Raw genomic sequence first — 22,525 nt, 5'->3', positions numbered from 1 at the left:
GGGTCCATTCTGAGGGCTTTCTCTTCTCCCCACTTCCCTCACGAACCAACAGCAGCTGCCACCAGCAGCTTCGTGTTCTCTGCCCTGCAGCAAAGCCAGCACTCAGGAAAGGACCTGCAACATATATTCCCATTAAGGAACTGATGGAGCTTCCAGGGCAGAAAGCGTTGTGCCCTTGTGGGAGAACAGAGAAGCGGCTTCTAACGTTGGTTGAATGGAGGCGCCGTGGCCTGGTAGAAAGAGCACGGGTTTGGCTCACCTGCCACATTCAAGGTTCAGATCCCAGGTCTGCCACTTGCATTTGCGGGGCATGAGAAGGTCACCTCAGCTCTGAGGCACTCGGCATCCTCACCAGGAAATTGAGGATAAAAATCCCTTGCCTGCAATGCTGTGGTGATGGTTGGACAACATCTGTAATGAGTCCCAAGAGGACAGAGATTCTCTCTGTTTGCCTTCGTTTACTGTCTAGGTCAGTCACCTCTAGAACAGTCTTGGCCCCTTGGCAGGAGCTCAAGAAATATCTCTCAAATGAATCAATGACATGGCAGCCATTATTGCTGAAAATCTGCCTCGGGCCAAGCTGCCCTCCAGTATTGCCTCCTTGTACAGGCAAGGAGGTGCAGCTGCATGCACGAGCCTGGTTTCCGGGGATCACTAATTTTCCATTATTTCTAATTATTCCAGGGCAAAGAAGGAGCCTTCATGGTACGAGACTCCAGGACTCCCGGAACATACACCGTGTCTGTTTTCACCAAGGCCATCGTAAGGTATGGTGCCAGCTCAGCTCAGCAAAGTGGGGAGAGCCAGTCCTGGGGTGGGTGAGCCATGGACCACACAGCAGCATATCGGACAGTGCAAGAGCTGGGGGTGGGGGTCACTAGAATTGGTGTGTTTCCCCTGATCCCTCCGAGAAAACCAAGGTCAGGGAGATTAAAGCCATAACTAAAGTCACTCAGCTGGAAAGTGACAGAGCTGGGGCCGGGTGCCAGGTTCTCCTCCCAGCTAGCAGCCCTGAGTGCACACCTCTAAAGAAATAAAATACCTGGCCCTTGTTTGCTGAGTTTATAATTTAATACAAAGAAGAACAGAAAAGATACTTTTGACTGCAAGTGAGAAGACACGAAATCTGGGTCTAGCTCTGCTAATAAGGCTGCATATACTTACTGAGTCACGACTACGTGCCAGAATCTTGCAGAACATTGCCAACCCTCATAAGCCCGGAAGGCAGGGACTACCACGCTCCATTCGCACAGAGAGCTGCCGGCCCCTTCTGAGGCAATGGTACACAAGAAAGGAGAGAGGAGGGAGGAGGGAGGAGGGAGGAGCTCCAGCCAGCTGACTGACCCTCACTGCTGCTCTGTCTTCTGCAGACCTCAGCTTCCTTCTCTGTAAAGCAATGTCTAAGAGCCTTTCCAGGTCTCAAATTCTCTTCTAACTAGAAAATCAGTAAGAGCTAAGCAGTTTGGCAATGACCAAAGTCCAATAAGAATTAAGAGAAAAGAGAAAAATTCTTTGTAAGGTGCCCTCAGGGAATACTTGTTAGAGGATGGAGGGCGTCAGTAAGACACGGAGCAAGAGCAGGACATAGGCAGGTGGTGAAGAGCAGGGGCGTGGTCCAGGGCGGGGAAAGAAGGCGGTGCCCATCACAGAGGGGCTGTGCCTCTGCCAGGCCTGGGACCCGCCGCTCCGTAAGATGGAGAAGAAACAAGAGATACAGGCTGTATTGGCGGTCCCCAAGATCAGCCCACGGTCAACGACTCACTAGGAAGGCTTGTCGGACTTGGCATGTAGTTGTACTCAAGGCTAAGATTTATCAGAGTGAAAGGATACAAACAAAAGCAGTGTAAGGAAAAGGCGCGTGGGGCAGGAAGGCAGACGCCAACTCTCAAGAGCCCTCTCCTGGTGGAGTCACGCCGGACGTGCTTAAATCCCCCGGCCCCAAGTGCAACAACAGGGGTGAGATGGTGACCACTAGGGAAGCACAGGAGAGACTCAGCGCTCAAGGCTTTCAGTGGGGGCTGGTCACAGAGCACCCTCTGCCTAGCACACAGCAGAACTCCAGACTCTCAGAAGAAAAGCAAGCGTTGAGCACAAACCACATTGTTTATGCAGTTTAGGCACAGGGCGCCATCCACATCAGTTAGAGAATGGCGAGAGCCCTCCTGAAATCCAAGTTCTCAGATGCCATCCAAGGGCCAATCTTGCAAGTAGACCTTTCTAAGAATAGCAGTCAGGGCTGCTATGTTAACTCTTCGCTACCCAAAGTCAAATAAGTATGAAGGGGCCAGGATGCTTCCTTAACATTTGCTGACGATTAAGTCCAAACAGCAGGGAAGGCAAACATACAGCACTTACAAGACCACTCTCCCGTTCTGTGGTTGTGGAAGAAACATCACCAATCAATCTTGGTACCGATTCTAACTGGGTCCAGATACAACCTCAGCAGATCCTTCTTAACCCAGCACCCAGGGTCAATCTGTCGAGACTGACACACAAGTTGAAACACATCTGCCATCCTTGTGAGAGGGTGAAACACAGAGTGAATAGGAATCTGCTACCAGTAGAAATTTTTGTGTCAAAACATTGTTTCTTAATAATCACCGCATTTATATTTCATTTGTTTAAGTGAGAACAACCCCTGCATAAAGCACTATCACATCAAAGAAACAAATGACAACCCCAAGCGATATTACGTGGCTGAAAAGTATGTGTTTGATTCCATCCCGCTCCTCGTCAATTATCACCAGCACAACGGAGGAGGTGAGTTCTAAGGGACGAGGCCAGAGGGGCACCCACTGGAGAAAACTGACAAACGCCCCACTGGGTTTCTTCATCTCAGACAAGCCGACCCTAAATAATAACTAAATATATAAATAGAAAAGGACGCCAAATATTTGACTACATTGTGTATTTTCCATTAGCAAATTCTGCTGCTAGAATCATGAGATTTCACTTCCTGCCCACCTGTGACATTACACTGCTTCTCCAGGAGGGTGTAACATCAGTGATGGGGCTTTGGAAATTTGTTTTCCAGAAATGAAAATAGCTTTTGCATTGGATTCTATATTTTTTCTTGGTGATTTGACTTGAATGGTTGGTGCAGTAAAGCTCTGATGACCACATTTCACCTTTTAATCAACCCAGGCCTGGTCACTAGACTCCGGTATCCAGTTTGTTCCTGGAGGCAGAGAGCCCCAGTCACCGCAGGGCTGAGATATGGTAAGCAATGCAGTTGGGAATGTTATGCATTTGCACAAATTCACATCCCTAAAGTTCTGGGGCAAATTCTGAATGCACTTTCCATGAGCCCTCTTCCCCAGACTTAAAATGATCATGAAAACAGGTACACTGTCTGGAGATGCTGTGCACAAATGAACATTTACAATGTGTGTGTGTTAAGATATACATATATATATAGATACATATATATATAGGCACATTTATCTTGGTCAATATCCATTGGTTTCAGGTAACAGTTCATCAATGAAGTGTTTATTGAGGACCCACTTTGTACACAGCACTCTGCTAAATGCTATTAGAAACAAACCATTGGAAATGAGTGCTGTAGCCCTGGGTTCCTGCTTATCTTCAGGAACGTCTGTAACATCTGGTTTTTTGGGGTAGGAGTCCATGGCAAGGGCTATAAGCGAGCCGCATCCAGAAGTGTCTGCCTAGCACTGTGTTAAAATGTTTTTGAATGCTTTTAGGCAGGCATATAGGGTCTGCTTGTCCTTCTTGTCCTGTGGAACGGTTTCATCCGCTTGTGATGTTCTGCCTGGAACCTGAAGGCATTTGAGTTTGAATCCCCTGGTTCAAACTGTGCTGGCTGAGAAGGCTGGTGTAACTTTCATTTTATATCTTCTGGACTGGTGGTTCTCAAACTTCAGTGTACATCAAAGTGATCTATGATGCTTATTAAAAGTGGTGACTCCTGGCCGCAACCCAACGCTTCCCAAAACACAACCCCTGACAGTGGGGTCCTCGAGTTGCATTTTCAACAAGCACGCTAGGTGATTTTGACACGGGGGGGGTAACGCTTTGAGACACACTGCCACGGGTTCTCCGTCCTTAACCAGCAACGTACCTGTGCACAGGAAGTGCTCAGTAGAGTTTTCTGTTGAGTCTCTGCCTCGAAGAGGCGGAAATTGAACTGTTTATGGTACTCGATCAAGCATCAGGAAAGGATAATGCCCCTTCGCCTCCTTTAATAAAGTAATTCTAACACCTGAAGAATCCTAATGTGTCCAAGCTGGATGGAAGCCAAGAGAGTATCTTAGCACCCACTTACTTGGTCAGTGTGAAAGTTGAGATTTGGAGCCCTTTTATTCACTTATTGAACATTTATTGAGCACTGACCCTGTGCTGGCTTGTCCCTCTGTACCGGTCCTCTTGGAATCCACCACCTTACCCCTACCCCTGCTAAGGCCTTGTGAGTGTGCTGTTCATCACGGATGCTCTTGATGGATAAACGAATGCAAGAATAATCAGTTCAAATTAAATTCACTCTATGTGAAAAATCACAATAAAATAATTTCTTTTCCTATTTTTCTTAAGGCAGGGTCAGGCAATTAGGTTTATTTATATATTTATTTATTTATTTTTGGAGGGGGTACTGGGGATTGAACCCAGGACCTTGTGCATGCTAAGCATGAGCTCTACCACTTGAGCTGTACCTTTCCCCTGCCAAAATTTTTCGATCAGGTATAGGAAATGGTTGGGACCTTCCAAGGACCCTTTCCTTGACTTTTTTTTTTTTTAATTTAGAGGTGGGAGGGTGGTAATTAGGGTTTTTAAATTTTATTTATTTTTAATGGAGGTACTGGGGATTGAACCCAGGACCTTGTGCATGCTCAGCACACACTCTACCACTGAGCTCTACCCTCCCCACTCCTTGACTTTCTTTCATATCTCAATTAGTGCTACCTCCCTTCCTCTTGCCATGTAATTGTCCCCACACACATTTTTCTTGGTTTTCAGTGCATAGTCTATGTTATTATCTGGGAAGAAAAGATAATAATTCTTATCTATCTTATAGTTCTAAGTATAAGGGCTTATACCCTTTGCCATTTTGGAGTTGAATTAACAATAGGCTAACATTCTATATAGGGTTACCTAATCTCCTGGTATTCCTATAGCTCATATCCACTGTTTACCAACTCTGGAAACCCCTCTCTCTCTCTCCCAGGGAAGTGGATGATTGATCCCTCGGAGCTCACTTTTGTGCAGGAGATCGGCAGCGGGCAGTTCGGGCTGGTGCATCTGGGCTACTGGCTCAACAAGGACAAGGTGGCCATCAAAACCATTCAGGAAGGGGCCATGTCGGAAGAGGACTTCATAGAGGAGGCTGAAGTTATGATGTGAGTAGGCAAATCAAGAGCACGCAGAGATGCCCTTGGGAGGATGTGCTGTGTCCTTTAAAGACCATTCTGAGGCCATCTTGTGCCCCTTCCCTGCTTGAGTCCAGCGATGGCTTCCTAAGGCAAGGAGAATGAAACCCAACTCCTCGCTGTGGCTTGCGAGGCCCTCCCTGGTCTGGCCTTGCCTGCTCCCCAGTCTCATTGCCTCCGCATCACTCCTCTGGTTCACAGCATGCCAGCCACAATGGCCTGTGTTCGTCCTCACCCACACCAGCTGACCGCCTGCTGGCCTTTGGGTCTCAGCTCAGTGACGTGTTTTTGTTTGAGGGGAGGGAGTGTACTCTTGGGAGACTGAATATAGACCATCTCCTCCCTTGCCATTTTTTCCAGGAAACTCTCTCACCCCAAACTGGTCCAGCTCTATGGAGTGTGCCTGGAGCAATCCCCTCTCTGTTTGGTGTTTGAGTTCATGGAGCACGGCTGCCTGTCCGACTACCTACGCAACCAGCGGGGGCTCTTTGCCGCAGAAACCCTGCTGGGCATGTGCCTGGACGTGTGTGAGGGCATGGCCTACCTGGAGAAGGAGTGTGTTATCCACAGAGACCTGGTAAGAGTGTGCCTGGCAAAGTCCCGCAGGCCCAGGGTGAAGGGGTGTGTCCCACTGAAATAGAGAGCTACCAAGATGGGGGTGCATGAATCAGTAACAAGGCACAGGCCACCCCTCCCCCTCTTCGCCTCCTCCTCCCTGCCTCAACTTTGGGATGTCCTCACGTAACCCGACTAAGTCGGAGTTTACACTCTTCCAAAAGGAAGCTAACAGCCTCTCCTTAACCTCTCTAGGTCTTGGTTTCCCCTTGGTAAAATGAGGGAAATTGACAAGCACCTGTTTTCTCCAAGTACCTTCCAGGAATCTATCAGAATCACATTGGGGTGATTGTAAACCCAGCCTCAGAATCTCTGGGGGTTGGGGCTCCAGACTATTCATTTTAACATGTCTTCCCCCTGACCCTGCATTGGGATTTGCAGGCAGATTAATATTTGAGACACACTGGATCTTTTATCGCTAAGGGCTCTTCCCGTGCAACATTCTGTGATACGAATTAGGGACCAGGTGCTCTTGCTACTGAAGAATAGTTTTAAGAGAATCAGCAACCTCAAAATATTCTTATTTTAGTCAAGTGGGTGACAGCTTCTCTGTACCGTCCCTAAGATTAACATCAGGTTACATTGGAGTTTATCGTTGGTTACACAACATCATGGATTTCTTTTCAGATTAGGATCCCAGGAATGAAGATAAAAGACCAGATTTACTTATCCTGATAAAGAATCTGTAGGCGGGAGGCTGTAGCTCAGTGGTAGAGCACATGCTTAGCATGCATGAGGTCCTAGGTTCAATCCCTAGTGCCTCCATTAAAAAATAAATAAATAAATAAACCTAATTACCACCCCCCCCAAAAAAACTGATAAAGGATCTTACACATACAACTTCCCTTCAGGCACCAGTGACGCTTAATTAACATTCATGAAGCTCCTCTTTGCCCTATACAACAGCGCTTAGATAAGCAAAGGACTATGATTACAGAAGACTCCTTAATTACTGATTACGCACCAAGTTTTCCTTTCCCTTTTGTTTGCCTGTCTCCTCCCCAGGCTGCCCGGAATTGTTTAGTTGGAGAAAATCAAGTCATCAAGGTGTCCGACTTTGGAATGACAAGGTAATATGGGATGTGGTGCTGGCAGAGTTTCAGGAATAGGACACAAGGCCCCCAGGACACTGGGACATCCTGTCTCCACTCTCTTCCCAGGTTCGTCCTTGATGATCAGTACACCAGTTCCACAGGCACCAAATTCCCGGTGAAGTGGGCATCCCCGGAAGTCTTCTCTTTCAGTCGCTACAGCAGCAAGTCGGATGTGTGGTCCTTCGGTGAGTGTCGTTCTGGCCCCACACCCACATGACCTGGGACTGTGGGCCAGCTGCTTTATTTGTCAAATTCAGGCAACCCTACTTTCCCTGAATGCTGGGTGGTGAGGGCATCCCACTGAGTATCTGTAAAAACAGCTCTGAAAAGAATGAAGGGGCCCTCACTATCATATTTGTTCTTGGACATTTTTGAAGTGACGGGTAGTAATAAAAGAGAGAACAGGATTCTGGTGACAGCTATTTTTTAAAAATCAAATTGAGTTTATATTTTAAAACTCCCAATTTATGACTTCTCTTTAAAAATCAGAAAATGCTGCAATCCAGAGCTCTCATTCCCATATGCCCTATGTTGGCTGGAGCTAAATCAGAGCTGTCCCCTTAAGACAGAAGTTTTGACCTCCAATTTTCCACAGTCCTCATTAGTCCCTATTCTAGCACACCTCATCCACTTCATTCATTTACATCACGTGTAGACATTTGAGTTTACACCCCCTGCAACTGTTAGTAGTAGCATTTAAGTTAGATATAACAAAGGGCTGAGCTTGAAAGTTCTTCACCACTAGAAAGGTTGGGAAATCTCTGTTCTTTGGAAATAGTGCCGGCTCAATGGGCCTCAGGTGGCTTGATATTGTACTTTCTGGTGGTAGGGACTTGAATCCTAATGTCAAGGAGTCTGTGACTTCTAGTTGTAAGTTTGTTCGTTTGTTTGTTTTCTGTGCTATTTATGAACTTTACCATATCTGTGCTGCACTCACCATTTTTCATAGGTGTGCTGATGTGGGAAGTCTTTAGCGAGGGCAAAATCCCATATGAAAACCGAAGCAACTCAGAGGTGGTGGAAGACATCACCACTGGATTTCGGTTATACAAGCCCCGACTGGCCTCCTCGCATATCTACCAGATCATGAATCATTGCTGGAAAGAGGTCAGTAAAGGAAGTGGTTTCCCTCTGCATTGTAATCTGCAACTTCAAGCTCTGCTCCCATCCCTAAAGAAAGGAGCCCTCTTAGAGGATGAGGCAGTAGGGATGACAAAATAGATTAGCAGGAAAGCAACTCTGAGCATCAATTAACTAAAGAAGTTCTCCATCCCTAAACGAGCTGGCGGGGACCTTAAATATTATTTGATTTGCAATATAATGTTACAAGCCATCAACATACTGTCAGAAAGGAAGAGAGGATAAGGCCTATGTCAATTTTCTGAGGAAAAAAACATCTGTAACATCATAAAACCATTAAGTCTACACAAAGTCAGTTCTATAAACTGGTGAACAGAAGTTCACCAGTGCTGTGAAAATATTAAAATGACTGAATTAAAACTAATTTTATTCATATAACAATTCAGAATGGGAGCCAATTACTCTGCACCCTCCAGACAGCTCAGTTATCCTTGGCTGACAGGCTATGCCTCAAGTCACATCAGCATGAGTCTTAGATGTCCTTCATTGAGTTAGGAAATTTTAAATTTCAACCACAGTTGAAAGTTGCTAAACAGAGAGGTAGCACAAATTCAGATCATTGAAGGGTAACAAGGGAGGACTGGAAAAGTACAGGATACTTGGGTTTTATCTCAGCTTTATCATTTCTTAATCATTAATCTTGCACCATTCTCTGAAATTCCTTTTTCTTACTGGTAAGAGAATTAAATGAAGCCTGATCTGTAAGTTCATAGAGTTTTGTCATCAGAAACAAAGAAATAAGCAATAAAGACATAAAAATGGGCACAAAATAAATCTAGTCCACTTGACAAGAATTAAATACTATAAGAATTATGATAGTCGAAATTTACTTAGTACTTTTTTCTCTTAAACGTCTATTAATTTTTAAAAATTAATAGACCTTATTGTTTAGAAGTTTTAGATGTATAGAAAATTGAGCAAATAGTGGAGAGAGTTCTCGTCTGCCCTTCTCTACTATTAATAATATTTTGTATTAGTGTGGTACACTTGTTGCAATTAATCAACCACCACTGATACATTATTGTTAACTAAAGCCCATAATTTACATTAAGGTTCACTGTTTTTACTGCACAGTTCTATGAGTTCTGACAAACGTCCATTTGATAATATCTACAAAATAATTTGCTGGGATTCTTATTGTGATTGTGTCGAACCTATAGATCAAGTTGAAAAGAAATGTCATCTTAACAATACAAATTCTTCCTATCCATGAACATGGAATATTTCTCCATTTATTAAGATCTTCTTTGATTTCTTGTTTTAGAATTGTATTTTTCCTAATATAGATCCTATACAGGTTTTGTGAGATTTATATCTAAGTATTGTCTCTTTGGGGGTGTTATTTAGCCTTATTTTATGCTGTATTTTTATACATGATTTTACTTAATTCTGACAACAATCTTATGAGACAGATAATAGTATTATCCCCATTTTACAGATGACAAAGCTGAGGTTCAAAGAGGTTAAGTAACCTGCTCAAGGTCACACAGCTAATGAGTGGAAAAGCTGAGATTCAAAAGCAAGCTTTATGATTCCAAGATATCGGCTATTAACAACTAAGACATAATGGCCTCCAGTATAATATATATGGAAGCCTATTTAAAAGTCAGCAGAGGGTATTGCTATTTAATTCTGGTTTGTTTTGGATTTAGCTATGCCACACAAGTACGAGGAACTCAGAGTTCTTTTCTTCCCTTTCTAGAAACCAGAAAACCGGCCCCCTTTCTCCAGACTCTTGAGTCAACTGTCTGAAATCGCAGAATTGGGACTTTGAACAGAGACTCAGCGCTGGGCCCCAGGCTGCAGATCCTGAGTGGGGGAAGGGAGCCTTCCCTCCATAGAGCATTAAGAGCTGCCACTGGCACAGGACTCCCAGAGGCAGCTGGCCTGTGCGCCAGTCCCTAAGCTGCTGCAGAGGCAGCACCCTGACAGAGGCTGGCACTGGGTCACCGGCGGGAGGCTCCGCCACTGAACTGGGGGCGGGGCCAGAGCAGCGGCGATGTCTCTCCCCTCCCCCCGCCTCTGTCTCTGGCGGTGCGCAAACCTCAACTGACAGCTTTCAGGGCACGTTTCTTGCACTTCTTAGAGAAAGGGAGAGATGGGGGAGGACCCCAGATTGTTACTTTCATTATTTTTTTAAATAGGGATCTAAAGTTTATGGGCAAGGGGCTTTTTATTTGACCCGACAACACAGAATCCGAGGACATGAGGCCAGAAGAAGGAGGAGCACGACTCTTTTTTCCAAGAGAGCCAGTGAGTTAATTAAAGTCAGAAAGAGTAAGCTGTGCGCTATGATGCTGTCAGCCGCAGCTTCCTGCCTTAGAGGATGATGGAACAGCTGCTTACATCAGAGGCCGGATGTTCTGAGAAGCAGATTTATTTTTCACCCATAGAGTACACTGCCACCTCTCTCCTTGATGGGAGCATGATGCACTGGGGTGAACAACTCTGATCCCACTATTGGATCGTTGGGTATCTGGTGTCTGGGCATCAGATGGTGGAACAGACTGGTACAGAAAAAGGCCTCGGATTGTTACCACTTGGACGCTTACCTTTACTGCCAAGCCAAGCTTGACTCTGCCTCCCCTTCTGCACAGGATGCTTGCGCAGGCATCCTTGGAGGAAGTAATGGCTTCTGAACACTGACTCTGACTGAGTCCTCCAAGAATCAGTCTCCTCTCTGAATTCTTCCACCCTCATCACCAGAGGGCAGCCCTGTGCTGGGTGGTGTGGCGTGGCAGAGAAACGGAAGCTTGTTTAAGCCCTAGAGATTTGCATCTTTAAGGTTGAGACTTCAAGTCTCCCCAAAATTCTAGGAGAGGAACAAAGGGTCTGTACTTGCTCAAACTACCTGGATGGAAACTGAGTCCGGCACTGAGTGGAGACCTTTGAAGATGCACAAGGATGCCTACTGTTGACTGAGCACTTGAATATGTAAAGTGAATGTGCACTGAGCTACAAGCCTTATCTGCAGAATCTCAGTTCACCCTGAGTTCACACCGACCCCATGAGATTTTATTATTCCCATTTTACAGAAAAGCCTGGACACCTGCCTGAAGTGACAGAGCTAGAAAGTATAGAGCTGGAACTCCAGCCCACGGCGGTCTGACTCCCGTGCAACTTCTCCGTCTTTATTCAGCACTGCCTCCTACTGAGGGTGAAAGGGATTACAGAGGAGATCAATACAGCAGAGGGGAAAGACAAAAAAAGCCCATGAAGAAGCCAACAACATAGCACCATCAGCGACTTAGGCTGCTCCTGCACAGCCCAGCGAGGTTGGCGGTGCAGCCCTCCAACTTGGAATAGGAGCTTTTTTCCCTCATCAGTATCCTCACCTCCATCAGAGTTAATAACTTCGGAGTTACTAAATGAGTAATTAACCCTTTGATTCACCCAAGCCAGCTGAGTCACGTTGCATGAATCCATTTATAGCTGGGCTTCAAAGCAGCTTTAAGAGATTCTCCTGCAGAAGCATAAATGCTTTCTTTAATTATCATTCCAACTTTGAGCCAGCTGTGGTTTTCCTGGACACTTTGTGGGGAAGGGTATTCCCTGATGTAAGAGAGATTTCATTTTCCTACGGTGTTCAGATAAAACACTTAGATTATTGGGTGGTGTTGAAATCACCTCTTTCTAAATCATGTGATATTTTGACCGGCTGGAGATACAGACGCCCTGATTTCTGTGGTATGGTTTAGAAAATTCTCCCTTGCGTGGTATTATCTCATCTAAGCTCAGGTTCATTGAGGCTTTAAGTGAACACAGGTCGAGAGTCCTATCCTGTAAAACGGGCTTCCTGCCTGGTTTTTTTTTTTTCTTTCCCTCTCATATTTTGAAAATGGTGCCATGTGTTCACAGGGAATTTCCCTATATAAAATTTTGGTTCTAGATGCATTTTATAGATTTTGCATTTTGTACCTTTTGACACAATGTATTTATATTTTGATAGGTTGAATATTTATTAGTGTACAGTCATTGCTAATGTGCAGGATAAAAATGTTACAAATATCTCTTACCCTTTGTAAAGCTCACCAAGTTAAAAGCTACGTCTGTCAAATAAAGCTGTGTATTTTAGTAAATATGGTTTGAAAGACCTGTGTCCATATTTATCCAAATGTCAAACAACCAAAAGTTTTCCTTAAATAATAATGGTTATGTGGTTTTAAATTCCATAGGCAAGTAAAGACTATGTATCATATCATAAATACAAATAAATATCAAATATTTCCTAGGTTCCTCTGATACACCGTGCTGAGTGCTACAGAAACAAAGATGAAAAAGAGATAGTCTTTACTTTAAAGAAACCCCAGGCATGGTTGGGAAGGCAGACATTTGAACAAGTAAAATTATAATACAGCAATTAGAGCACCAACAGAAATATGGTCAAAGAGCTCAGAAAAAGTGATGGAATCTATCCGGCATAAGGTGACATCAGCGGAAACTTCCTAGAACCTAAACCAGCAACAGCAATATGACCGGCTTGGGAGAAATGCAAATTCTCTGCCTCCACCCTGAGACCCACTGAATGAGAATCTGTATTTTAACAAGATCTGCAGGTGATCATATGCACATTAAAGTTTGGGAAGCACTGTCACAGGAGACAGCATGTCTGACTCAGGTTTGAAGATGAATTATGTTTTTACTAGGCAAGCCCCTGGGCAGAAATAAGAGAAATACTTTCCAGGTGGAGGGACAGAGGAAACAAAATGTCCTGGGAGGCTATTACCAGTTGACCATCGCTGGAGCATAAGGGGTGTGTGTGGTCTCAGCAAGGGTGAGGATAACAGAACGGAAAGACATTGAAACGGTGGCTATAAATCTAGGCAAGGACCTAGATTTGAAAACACAAAAAATGTTGCAACTCTAGTTGCAGAGAGAAAAGTGTCATTGAACATGGAGAGAAGGTCAAATCTGTGTTTAAAAATATACTCTGGCAGCAGTGTTGTGAGTGGATTTGGGAGAGGCAAAGCTGGTGGATGATAAACCAGTTTGGAGATGATTTTTTGTCCTGCCCCTAGTACCAGTTATTGTTCATACTCATTCACTGTCATCTGTTATGTGGGTGACACGTGGAAATTGCAATTCGGAGTTCCTCAGTCACAGTTGGACAGCAATGCACAGCTATTCTCCCTCTTAAAATCCCAGTGAAATAAAAGCTGAGTTATTATAGTTTTGGTGTGTTGAGCTCTCCCTGTACCTTTCGGTTCACCAAATGCCCAGGTGCGTGGCAGGAGTCAGCTCATGCATCAGAGGACCACTAGGTACAGGTTTAGAAAGCCTGTGGCTTCCACACGGTTCTTTGTGGGATTTACCTTTGGGCTTGACTCCCACTGGCAAATGATTCAGAGAGGAAACTTCTCAATCCGATTGGATGAACAGATCTGCTTCTCAGATCGTTTATCCTGCAGACCCTACTCAGCCTGGATTCTCCCCAAAAACGAGGCCTCCACTGAGGAATAGGCGGATCATACCCCATTCAGCAAAATGCGTAGTGTTTTCCGTGCACGCGCGTGTGCATGTGCAGAAAAAAACTGCAGCTCCTCTTGTTAGAGGGGCTCTGGAAGGCAATCCAATCAGGAAGAGGAGGGTGGAGTTGAAGCTGCATTCACAAGGAGAGCCCATGTTTTTACTTAGAGTAGATACCTATTTGCAGTGGCTTTGAGGCGGGTGCTGGAAATTTGGTGCAATAAAGCCCACTCCCCAGAGCCACCTCTTGGTGGCAGCAGTGTGTGTGCAGTGTGTGTGTGTGTGTGTGTGTGTGTGTGTGTGTGTGTGTGTGTTCTATGACTCTGTGATTAAAGTTACCATTCACCTGCTATGACTTGGCACTGTGTCAGATGCATAAGACGAACAAGCTATCTTATCAGTTTTGGACCAAACACATTACAGTTAAATTAAGATAATTCAAGGAGAGCTTATTTTAAAAGGACTATTTAACACGGTGCGTTTCAGGGTTAGAAGAGCCACAGGAAGTGGCACAGAGGGAAGTAACAGCCAAGAAGCAGTTACCACCCCAAGGGCCAAAGAAGTGAGGAATGGAAGTGGTCACTTGAATGTGGAGGCAGAGAGTCACCTGGAGAAGGTTCCCTCGAGAGGAGATGACCTTTAGTGAGGGACAGATGAAGCCCAAGGTGGCATCACAAGGAGGAAGCTGTGGAATATAAACATGCTGACTCCACTCTCCTCCCTTCCCCAATCAACTACTGGGGCTTCTTGTTGGCCAAACCCATCTGTGACCGGAGGACCAGGAAATCCTCGCAGAGGAGTTCACAGAGGTCAGTCTCCAGGGCAGAGGGCAGGATGAGAAGAGTGGAGGGGGTCTGGAGGAACCAGAGAAGACACCTAGTACCGAAGCCAAGCTTCTTGCAAGAAGCCTCAGGCTAGTGGGAAAAAAGAAAGTCCAACACATAAATAAATACAGTTGATCCTCTCTATTTGCAGATTCTATACTTGCAAAGTCACCCACTCACTAAAATGTGTTTGGAACCCCAAATCAGTTCTTGCAGCCCTTTCACAGTCACTCATGGCCTGCTTGTGCCCAGAGCAGCGAAAAATTTAAGTCACCCTACATGCACACTCCCTATCAAGGTCGAACAAGGCGAGATTTTACTTTTGCGTTTCAGCTCATACTATCAACAAGTCTTTTCTGAGGTCTATCGATGCCATGTTTTTTGCACTTGTGTACTTTTTACTGGCCGTTTTGCTGTTTAAAATGGCCCTCAAGCATCCAGCTGAGGTGCTGTCTAGCGTTCCTAAGTGCAGGAAGGCTGAGACCCACCTTACAAGGAAAAGGTGTGTGTTAGGTGAGTTTTATTCAGCCTGAGTCATAGTGCTGTTGACTGTGAGTTTCATGTTAATGAAGCAACAATACATATTAAGTAAGCTGCTTTTGAATAGAAACGTGCCTAAAACAAGGTTGTGTGCAGATCAGGTGAATTTATAAAACCTAACTACCAAATGATGAGAGTCAACTGTGACTGTAAATGGCTGTTGTAGGTGAGCTGATGAAGCAGCGGTCACAATCCAGGGAGACAGAACGAGTGAAAACACCCAAAGAATCCGGGAGGGCTTCCCAGAGGAAGTGATGTCTAAGCTGTGTCTTGGAGAGTAAATGGACGTTGCTGAGGAAGAGACGGGCTGCGAGGATATTCCAGGCAGAGGAATCCAGTGTGCATAATAGGAACATATTTTGTTCCACCTTCCTCCCATGCATTATTTTTATGTTAGGAATGGGAACTTTGGGGCCCAAAGCCAGCACGTCCTGGAGAATCAGTTAAAGGAGCCTAGTGGATTCTGATTCCTCACCCTCCAGGTTCACATCTACCCACACCTCTCTCCACTCATCTAGGCTACTGAGGAGTTCCTGGTCCCTTTCCATCTTCTAATTTCGAGTACAGTGTCTATAAGCTGAGACAAGCCGTACAAACATCTATTTATTTGCTTTTCTGTTGTGTATATCTTAAAGCATTTTCCCATCTAAGATGATATTCAATCTCCACAGTAGCTTTGAGATGAAGGGCAGGTGAGGGGACACTTGACAGAAAGGGAAAGAGATTCACAGAATGCCTGAGGTAGCAGAGCTACTTAGCTCAAGTGAGCCTAGAACTCAGAGCTTATTCCAAGTCCTGCACTCTTCCTAGAGATCACACTGAAATCTGAGCCATGGTAATAATAATAAAAACAATAAAATTTCCCCTTTTGGAGAATTTATGAGGGCTTTGCTTAGTGGGTTACATTTATCCTTTCATTGAATCTTCCAAGAACCCAAGGGATAGGTACAATTACGATCTTGTCAATTTTAAAGATGAGAATGGGGCTCAGTAATTTAGGAAAACCATTCATTGTCCCACAGTTATTAAGGGGCAGAACGGGGGCTTGAAGTCAGCCCTGTGTGTTCCCAAATTCCATGTTCCCAACCATTCTTTGGGACTGATTATAAGGTCACCTATGCCAGCCTTTGAGAAGCCAACCCCGCTGTAGCTCGGCTATGCTGTTGCTTTCCAAGCCTGATTTGGAATATGCTCAAACCCTCCTTATCAATTCTTATCCAAAATTGTTGTAAATATATTTGTTTAAATAAGGATGAAAGGTTCTTTGCTGTCAAGTTATATGTGAAATATCTGACCTTCAAGGGAGGCCAGTTCTCCAGAAGTTGTGGGAAGGAAGCAAAGTGAAAGAAAGGCTGCAGAGAAGGGGGTGGGGTGGGGAATGCATTTCCAAATAGCCCAGGACGGAGCTGCAGTGTTTCAATAGCAAAACAGCCCTCGATATTTCATCTGTAAAACAAGGCCACTTGTGAGGATTTTGTGAGGATAAAATTAGCCCATCTATACACAGTACTTGGCATAGAGACTGATTCCAAATAAACACCCAATAAATGTTAGTTTAAAATATACGTTTTACAGGGGAGGGTATAGCTCAAGTGGTAGAGTGCATGCTTAGCATGCATGAGGTCCTGGGTTCAGTCCCCAGTACCTCCTTTAAGAATAAATAAGTAAATGCACTGAATTACCACTCCCCACCAAAAAATAAAATAAAATATATGCTTTAAGAAATTATTTCAGATTCAAAAAGGAAACAGGCAACCCAGTTTCCAATAGAAAGACCTAGGTTTGGGTCCAGTTGGTCTTGGTCAACCCTTCCCTTCCCTGGGCCCCAGTTCTTTCATCTGTAAAATGAGGCAATTTTGAGCAAGTGGTCAGGTTTTATCTAATGGACAATGTAAATTGTGTAACTGATCATCAAGTTGTTTCTTTTCCTGCTAACTACACGAATGCTTAACTTCACAAACCAAACGTGTGAGCCCACTGCAGCAAGCCCATAGCACGTGGAGATATTTTTTGTATTTTTCACATTTTCTCTCCATCTCATACCCTTTTCCTCCTTTTTAAAAAAATGTGTATTACTGATTTTAAAACATTTTAATATAATGTATCTCCATAACTTGCTTTAAAGGTGTTTTAGAATAAGGCGGCATGTATATGAAAACAAGGATTCAGGGAAAATGAAGCTGGATATAATTTTGGGTAAAAGTTAAGAGCGTGAGTTTTGGTTTCACTACCTCGGGCAAGTTATTTAGCCTGCCTTAGTTTCCTCAGTTATAAAAGGAGGCTCACAATTACAGTTTCCTCATAGGATAATTTTGAATACAAAATGAGATAATGCATTTGGTCTGTGTCAGCCATCACTGTTAATGGTAGTGGTTATATTTCTCTCCAATTCTCTCACCCATTCTAGATGTTCCACTATTAGTTTCTATGAAGCAGGGTCTGTGGTGGATTTCATTTAATTTATTAAAAAAATTTTTTTGTAACAGCTTTATTTCCCCAAAGGGGTGCACTGTTCCTGGAAGTACTATAATACCAGGTCAACGTGTGGATTGGACAGAGCAAGATCCTATTCCGACTCCATGCTCCAAAAATCCATTTAACATACTGTTCTCAGATAGAGGATATATCAGATATTAAACTGATGAAAACAGATACTACACTTGATCTTAACCAAAAAGTCAAGAAGCGATGTGTGATGGATTTTAAATGGAGACCTAGATGTCCTAACTGACTTGGGGCTTTTCTAAAAACAAGGTACTGTTGCCACACACAGAACCACAACGCATGGCCCACAGCTGTGCAAGTGGCAAAGCAATTCTTGCCTCATAGCTGTGGTCCTCACATTGGTGATGGTGCAGCCTGGGGTTGGACGGGAAGGATATCTAAAGGCAGTAGGCAGATGGCTACAAATTTCAACAGCAATGTGTAAGCTAAGATATCACTTGTAATTATTCATTCGACGTATTTTTACTATTATTTCTATTATTTTACAGAATAGAATTCCCATTATGTACTAAGATCTGAGGATGCAATGGGGAGCAAGACATATCTCTGCTCTCTTAGATTTTATGCTCAAGTGATGGTATGCAGGTAAGTACGTGCACTGTTACAACATAGCGTAACAGGTGGTATGATGGAGGAAGCCCAGGGAGCTATGGGAGCCTGGACAGCTGACCCTAACCTAACCCAAACATGGAGGGGTCATGGAGAAAGTGACAGCTAAGTGGATACTAGAAGCATGAATGTAAGTTAGGCAGCATTGTGGGGGGAAAAGTTCAGATGGGGCAGGGAAAGGAGAACAGATCATTCCAAGCCAAAAAGCTCAGCTTGTGCAAAGGCCACATTCAAGTGATAACACAGCACGTTTGGAGAACTAAAAGATTCCTTTCAGCTGAAGCACACTGAGCTTGTTCACAGCAGAAGAGGCTGGAGAGGTAGACACCAGATCACGGAGACCCTGGGAGGGGATTTTGGCTCCATCTTGAGGGCAGTGGGGAGCTAGTGAAGTGCTTTAAGCATGGCAGGGGCAGGTCCTTTGTTTTAACTCTTGCAATTTTCCACCTGCAGAGGGACCTGAAAGTATATCTAACCTACTTCATTGCATAGATGGAGAAACAGAGGTGAAGTGACTTATCTAAGATCCCTTGGTTGCAAAACCAGGACCAAAAGGCAAGCCTCTGGATTTCTGAAACAGTGGTTTCAACAAGACCATATTGCTTCCCCTTACAAGTAAATAGAATTAGGGGCCAGGGAATTATTTTTGCCTCAGATCTAATCAAATATACATGTAATCATCTTTGGTTTTTAAGCAATGTGCTCCTGCAAGGTGAAAAGGCAGGGAAGGAACCACAGGGAGAAATATGTCTTCCAGAAATCTGCAACATTCAAAATAATATGCCGTTTAGAATGAAAATCCTACCTCTTGTTACATATTTGTAATCACTGACACCCCGAATCCCAAGGATCACAGTGGAAAATGAAAAATTAAAACCAAGAAAGAAACCTCAGTTTCATTTTTAAAGCCGTCCTCCACAAACACCCCCACAGCTTTCTCATATGATATTAGGGACAGAAATGTGTGTATATGTATATATATATATATATATGTATATATATGTATATATATATATATGTATATATATGTGTATATATATATATATATATATACACACACACACACACTATATATATATATGTATATATATATAAAAGTCATCCTTTCTGAAATAGCAATTTAAATTAGAATGAGTGATGTAACATCAAACCACAAAGGATCCTGAATGCTGAGGGAAATGATATGACATCACTGAAGGCAAAGACTTCCACGAGTTCTTTGCTGAGAGTTGAGTAATGTGGCTCCTCTATAAATAGTCCCTGATAGAAATAGCTAAGTGATTAACTATAAATTTGTGAGCCCGTTGGAAATATTTCAGAAAGTTTCCCCTGCAGCAAATGTTTCCCTCTTAACTTTAAAACATTTCAGATGCTTTTCAATTATTTACCTTGTGGAGTATGAAAGGCAATAATTATTCCACACATTAAGTATGGCGGCATCTCAGGAACAGAGCGGTGAAAGGTCCTGCTCGGGGATCCCAAAGCGAGAATTTGGTGCTTTCTGACTTCAGCCAGGTCTGAAGGCCCACGGGGCCACATCTCAAAGGGAAAACCATTTCTTCCGAGAGCCCCACCTAGCAGGTAAGTCTTGAAGAGAAAGATGCCTGCCCTCTCAGTTCCTTCCCGGGCTTTGCCAGGAAACACTTCCTGTCACCATGTATTTGTCTTTTTGTCCGCTAGGCAATTAATTCACCTTGAAAGAAATTGAGGCAGGTCCCTGCTTAAGAGATGGCAGCTTCAGGGGCTCGGCCTCAAGGAAGTGACAAGGAGGGCGAGAAGGTATTCTTGACCAGAGGAGCAGCATTTGGGCTCCGACTCCATTGCTGGAAGCCCCCTCTCCCCAGCCCTCAGGTTTATTTTCTATCACTTCACCCTGTCCGTCTCCTTCACAGAACGTCTCCCAGCTGGAACTGGACGTTTGCTAGGTAAATTTATGCCCATCTCTCCTGGTAGGTGATGAGCTCGGAAAGGGCAGGAGCCCTGTCTTTTGTACACCAGTGCATACTCAGCTCCTGGCACCGGGCTTGGAACAAAATAGGTGCTCGACAAACATTAAGTAGATAAATGAGCACTTGGAGATAATGTGAGATCAGTGAGATGCGAATGGAGCCCAAGGCTTCAATTCTCCCACGGCTGCAGGTGTAGTTCCCAGGCCTGGGGGGCCTTGGGGAGCTTGTGGACAAATGCTCCCTAAGCGGCGCGGCTGGTTCTCCTGGGGCGGGAGCCGGGGCTGCAGGTCCGGGCCGCGTCGGCCGCGTCGAGGGGAGCACCCGGAGCCCCTGGCCGCAGCCATTTCCTGCTCTTTGTGCGACAGCCAGGGCGGTGAAGGGGCGGGGTCCCGGGGCGGAGGAGGAGCCGCGGCGGCTGGAGGGGCGGGGCCGGGGGCGGGGCCGAGCGCAGCAGCCGGGGAGCAGAGCCCCGCAGAGCATCCTGCGCCCCGGCGCGGGGCCCCGCCGAAGCTTCGGGCGGCTTCCCTAGACCTGCGGCACACTCAGGTAGGCTTCGCTCGCAGGCCTGGGGGCCGGCGTGGGGACCAGGATGCTGCTGGGGATGGCGACGCGGCCGTGAGGATGCGCGAGGCGCCGGCACCCCTCCTCCTAGCCCGCGGGGGGCGCTCGGCGTGGCGGCCGGGCTAGCGCGGCCTGGGGCCTCCGGAAGCCCCCGGAGGTTGGGCCCCAGGCCCGGCACGGCCCCCTACCCGCTCCAGCGCACCCTGGGTCCCGGGGCGCGGACCCCCGGTGGGGAGGCGCCGGCCCACGACGGAACTGGGGCGCCGCGGCGGTGGCTGCAGCAGCAGGTGCGCGGCCTGGACGCGAGCGACCCGCCCGGGAGAAAGCGGCGCTCCTCCCGAGCTCCGTAGCGGCCGCGAGCCCGGCCGCGGCGACCTCCTGGCGCCCAGGTACTGCAGAGCCTCTGTCGTTGCGGCCACCATCACCTCCCGTAGGGCCAGCGAGAGCCGCCTGGGCCCTCCGGCAGCCTCCTCCGGCCCACGGCTGCCTGCGGTGAACGTGAGATGGGTGGGGCGAGGGTCAAAGCGGCGATGTTTGGGGGTGGGGGCAAGCCTGAGAGAGGAGGCAAGCCTGACCCGCTTTGAAGCCTTCTGGCCTAGCATCGCTCTCTCTCCCGGCTGTCTGAGGGCGGGGAGGGAGGGGGGAAGGGGGTGGGAAGGGGATGAGTGGGCTGACTCCTGGAGAAAAGGTTGGGTCTTCATGGCCGCTGAAGAATCGGGAAGATGTCTACCTGTATGTGGTGGTTCTGCTTTGCAGGACATCGCCCTCCCCCGCCCCCGCCTTTTCACCATATGAAAAGGAAGAGAAGGGCGTGCTCTCTGTGTGGCAGTGGGGCTAGGGCGGGAAGCATGGTCCGACAGGAGTATGGTTCTCTGTGTGAAGAACCTCGCAGAAAAGGACACTAGGGCGGCTCAGGTGCCCTCACTAGCCCAGGGAATCTGACTTAGACCTCTACTCGCCTAGTTTCCCCAGCACAGCAGAAAGACTCACCAAAGGCTGATGGACCATCAGCTCCCCTTACAACCAGGCCAGGAAGGGGACAAGGATCTTTTCCTGCCAGCTTGTGCCTTCATGGCATGGTCAGGGAGTCCTGCGGGCATGAGGGGCAAATCAGGAGAGTGCTGATTTCCACATTCCCCTTTTCTGTCTCCTGCCTCTGTCTCCTTGAGGGCAGAGGGTGTTTTACCTTACTTTTAGGCACAGCCCTTGTTGCAAGCCATGCTGGCCACCATGGAGATCACAGATGTTGCAGGGCAAAAATCTGGGTCCATATCCCTGGGCAGGATTGTGAAGGCCTTGAAGGTTGTTTTCTCCACCATTAGACCTCTGTGGCCCTGAGACCTCCCACCTCCACTTCCATACAGTGCCCTGTGCTCCACCACCACCCACCATTCTCCTGTGTCAAAATAGTTTTCAAGAAAGGAACCAGTGAACACATTTATTCTCAAGAGCTAAATACAAAAGAATTTCCCATTAGATGCAGAGCAGGTGCCTGAGGAGTCATTTGACCAGAAAAGAAACAGAGGCATTTTGATGAACTTTTGGAAACAAAGCTTTAAATCAAAAAATATTTGGCATCTCTAATGATGTGATTTCAGGCATTGGGCTGAAAGTGGGAGTGGGCAGCTGGGTAGCAATTTTGGGGAACAGCTCGCTGAAATGACTACATCTAGCAGCTGTCATCTCTGTTTGCTTACTGAGAGGGTAGCTTTAGCCCTAAGGGTAAAAATACCATAGGAGTGTGTGTGTGTGCACGTGCATGTGTGTGTGTGTGTGTGTGTGTGTGTGTGTGTGTGTGTGTAACTGGTCAGGGGTTACAGTCACTAGAAGGCATT

The 22,525-nt window shown here is 45.9% G+C and overlaps 2 protein-coding genes and 1 non-coding gene across 5 annotated transcripts in view; 2 read left to right on the top strand and 1 right to left on the bottom strand.

The window, feature by feature from the left end:
* Positions 1–12,275, top strand: part of ITK (IL2 inducible T cell kinase) — a 60,184-nt gene extending 47,909 nt beyond the window's left edge. Inside the window, exons 9-17 of the mRNA XM_006211884.4 lie at positions 685–767; positions 2,627–2,760; positions 3,145–3,219; positions 5,186–5,357; positions 5,748–5,964; positions 7,008–7,072; positions 7,163–7,281; positions 8,046–8,203; positions 9,939–12,275. Coding sequence (XP_006211946.1) covers positions 685–767; positions 2,627–2,760; positions 3,145–3,219; positions 5,186–5,357; positions 5,748–5,964; positions 7,008–7,072; positions 7,163–7,281; positions 8,046–8,203; positions 9,939–10,010 — 1,095 coding nt within the window. The 3' untranslated portion in view covers positions 10,011–12,275. The remainder of the gene's footprint in view (positions 1–684; positions 768–2,626; positions 2,761–3,144; positions 3,220–5,185; positions 5,358–5,747; positions 5,965–7,007; positions 7,073–7,162; positions 7,282–8,045; positions 8,204–9,938) is intronic.
* Positions 12,276–17,565: 5,290 nt separating this feature from the next.
* Positions 17,566–17,756, bottom strand: LOC116278266 (U2 spliceosomal RNA). The gene has a single exon (XR_004187645.1). It is a non-coding gene; the product is annotated as a U2 spliceosomal RNA (small nuclear RNA).
* A 2,788-nt stretch (positions 17,757–20,544) lies between these two features.
* The window catches only part of CYFIP2 (cytoplasmic FMR1 interacting protein 2), a 110,234-nt gene continuing 108,253 nt past the window's right edge, over positions 20,545–22,525 (top strand). The window contains exon 1 of one of the 3 annotated variants that reach the window (XM_072953913.1): positions 20,545–20,675. The gene's annotated coding sequence lies outside the window, so the exon portion shown is untranslated. Of the gene's footprint in view, positions 20,676–20,789; positions 21,080–21,166; positions 21,189–22,525 lie in introns of those variants that run through there. The other 2 variants (XM_006211887.4, XM_072953918.1) reach the window with 2 other exon arrangements.

This window comes from Vicugna pacos, chromosome 3 (assembly GCF_048564905.1).
Source record: "Vicugna pacos chromosome 3, VicPac4, whole genome shotgun sequence".
NCBI lineage: Eukaryota > Metazoa > Chordata > Mammalia > Artiodactyla > Camelidae > Vicugna > Vicugna pacos.
Note: the sequence above shows the minus strand (reverse complement) of the source record. Positions and strands in the feature narration are given on the sequence as shown.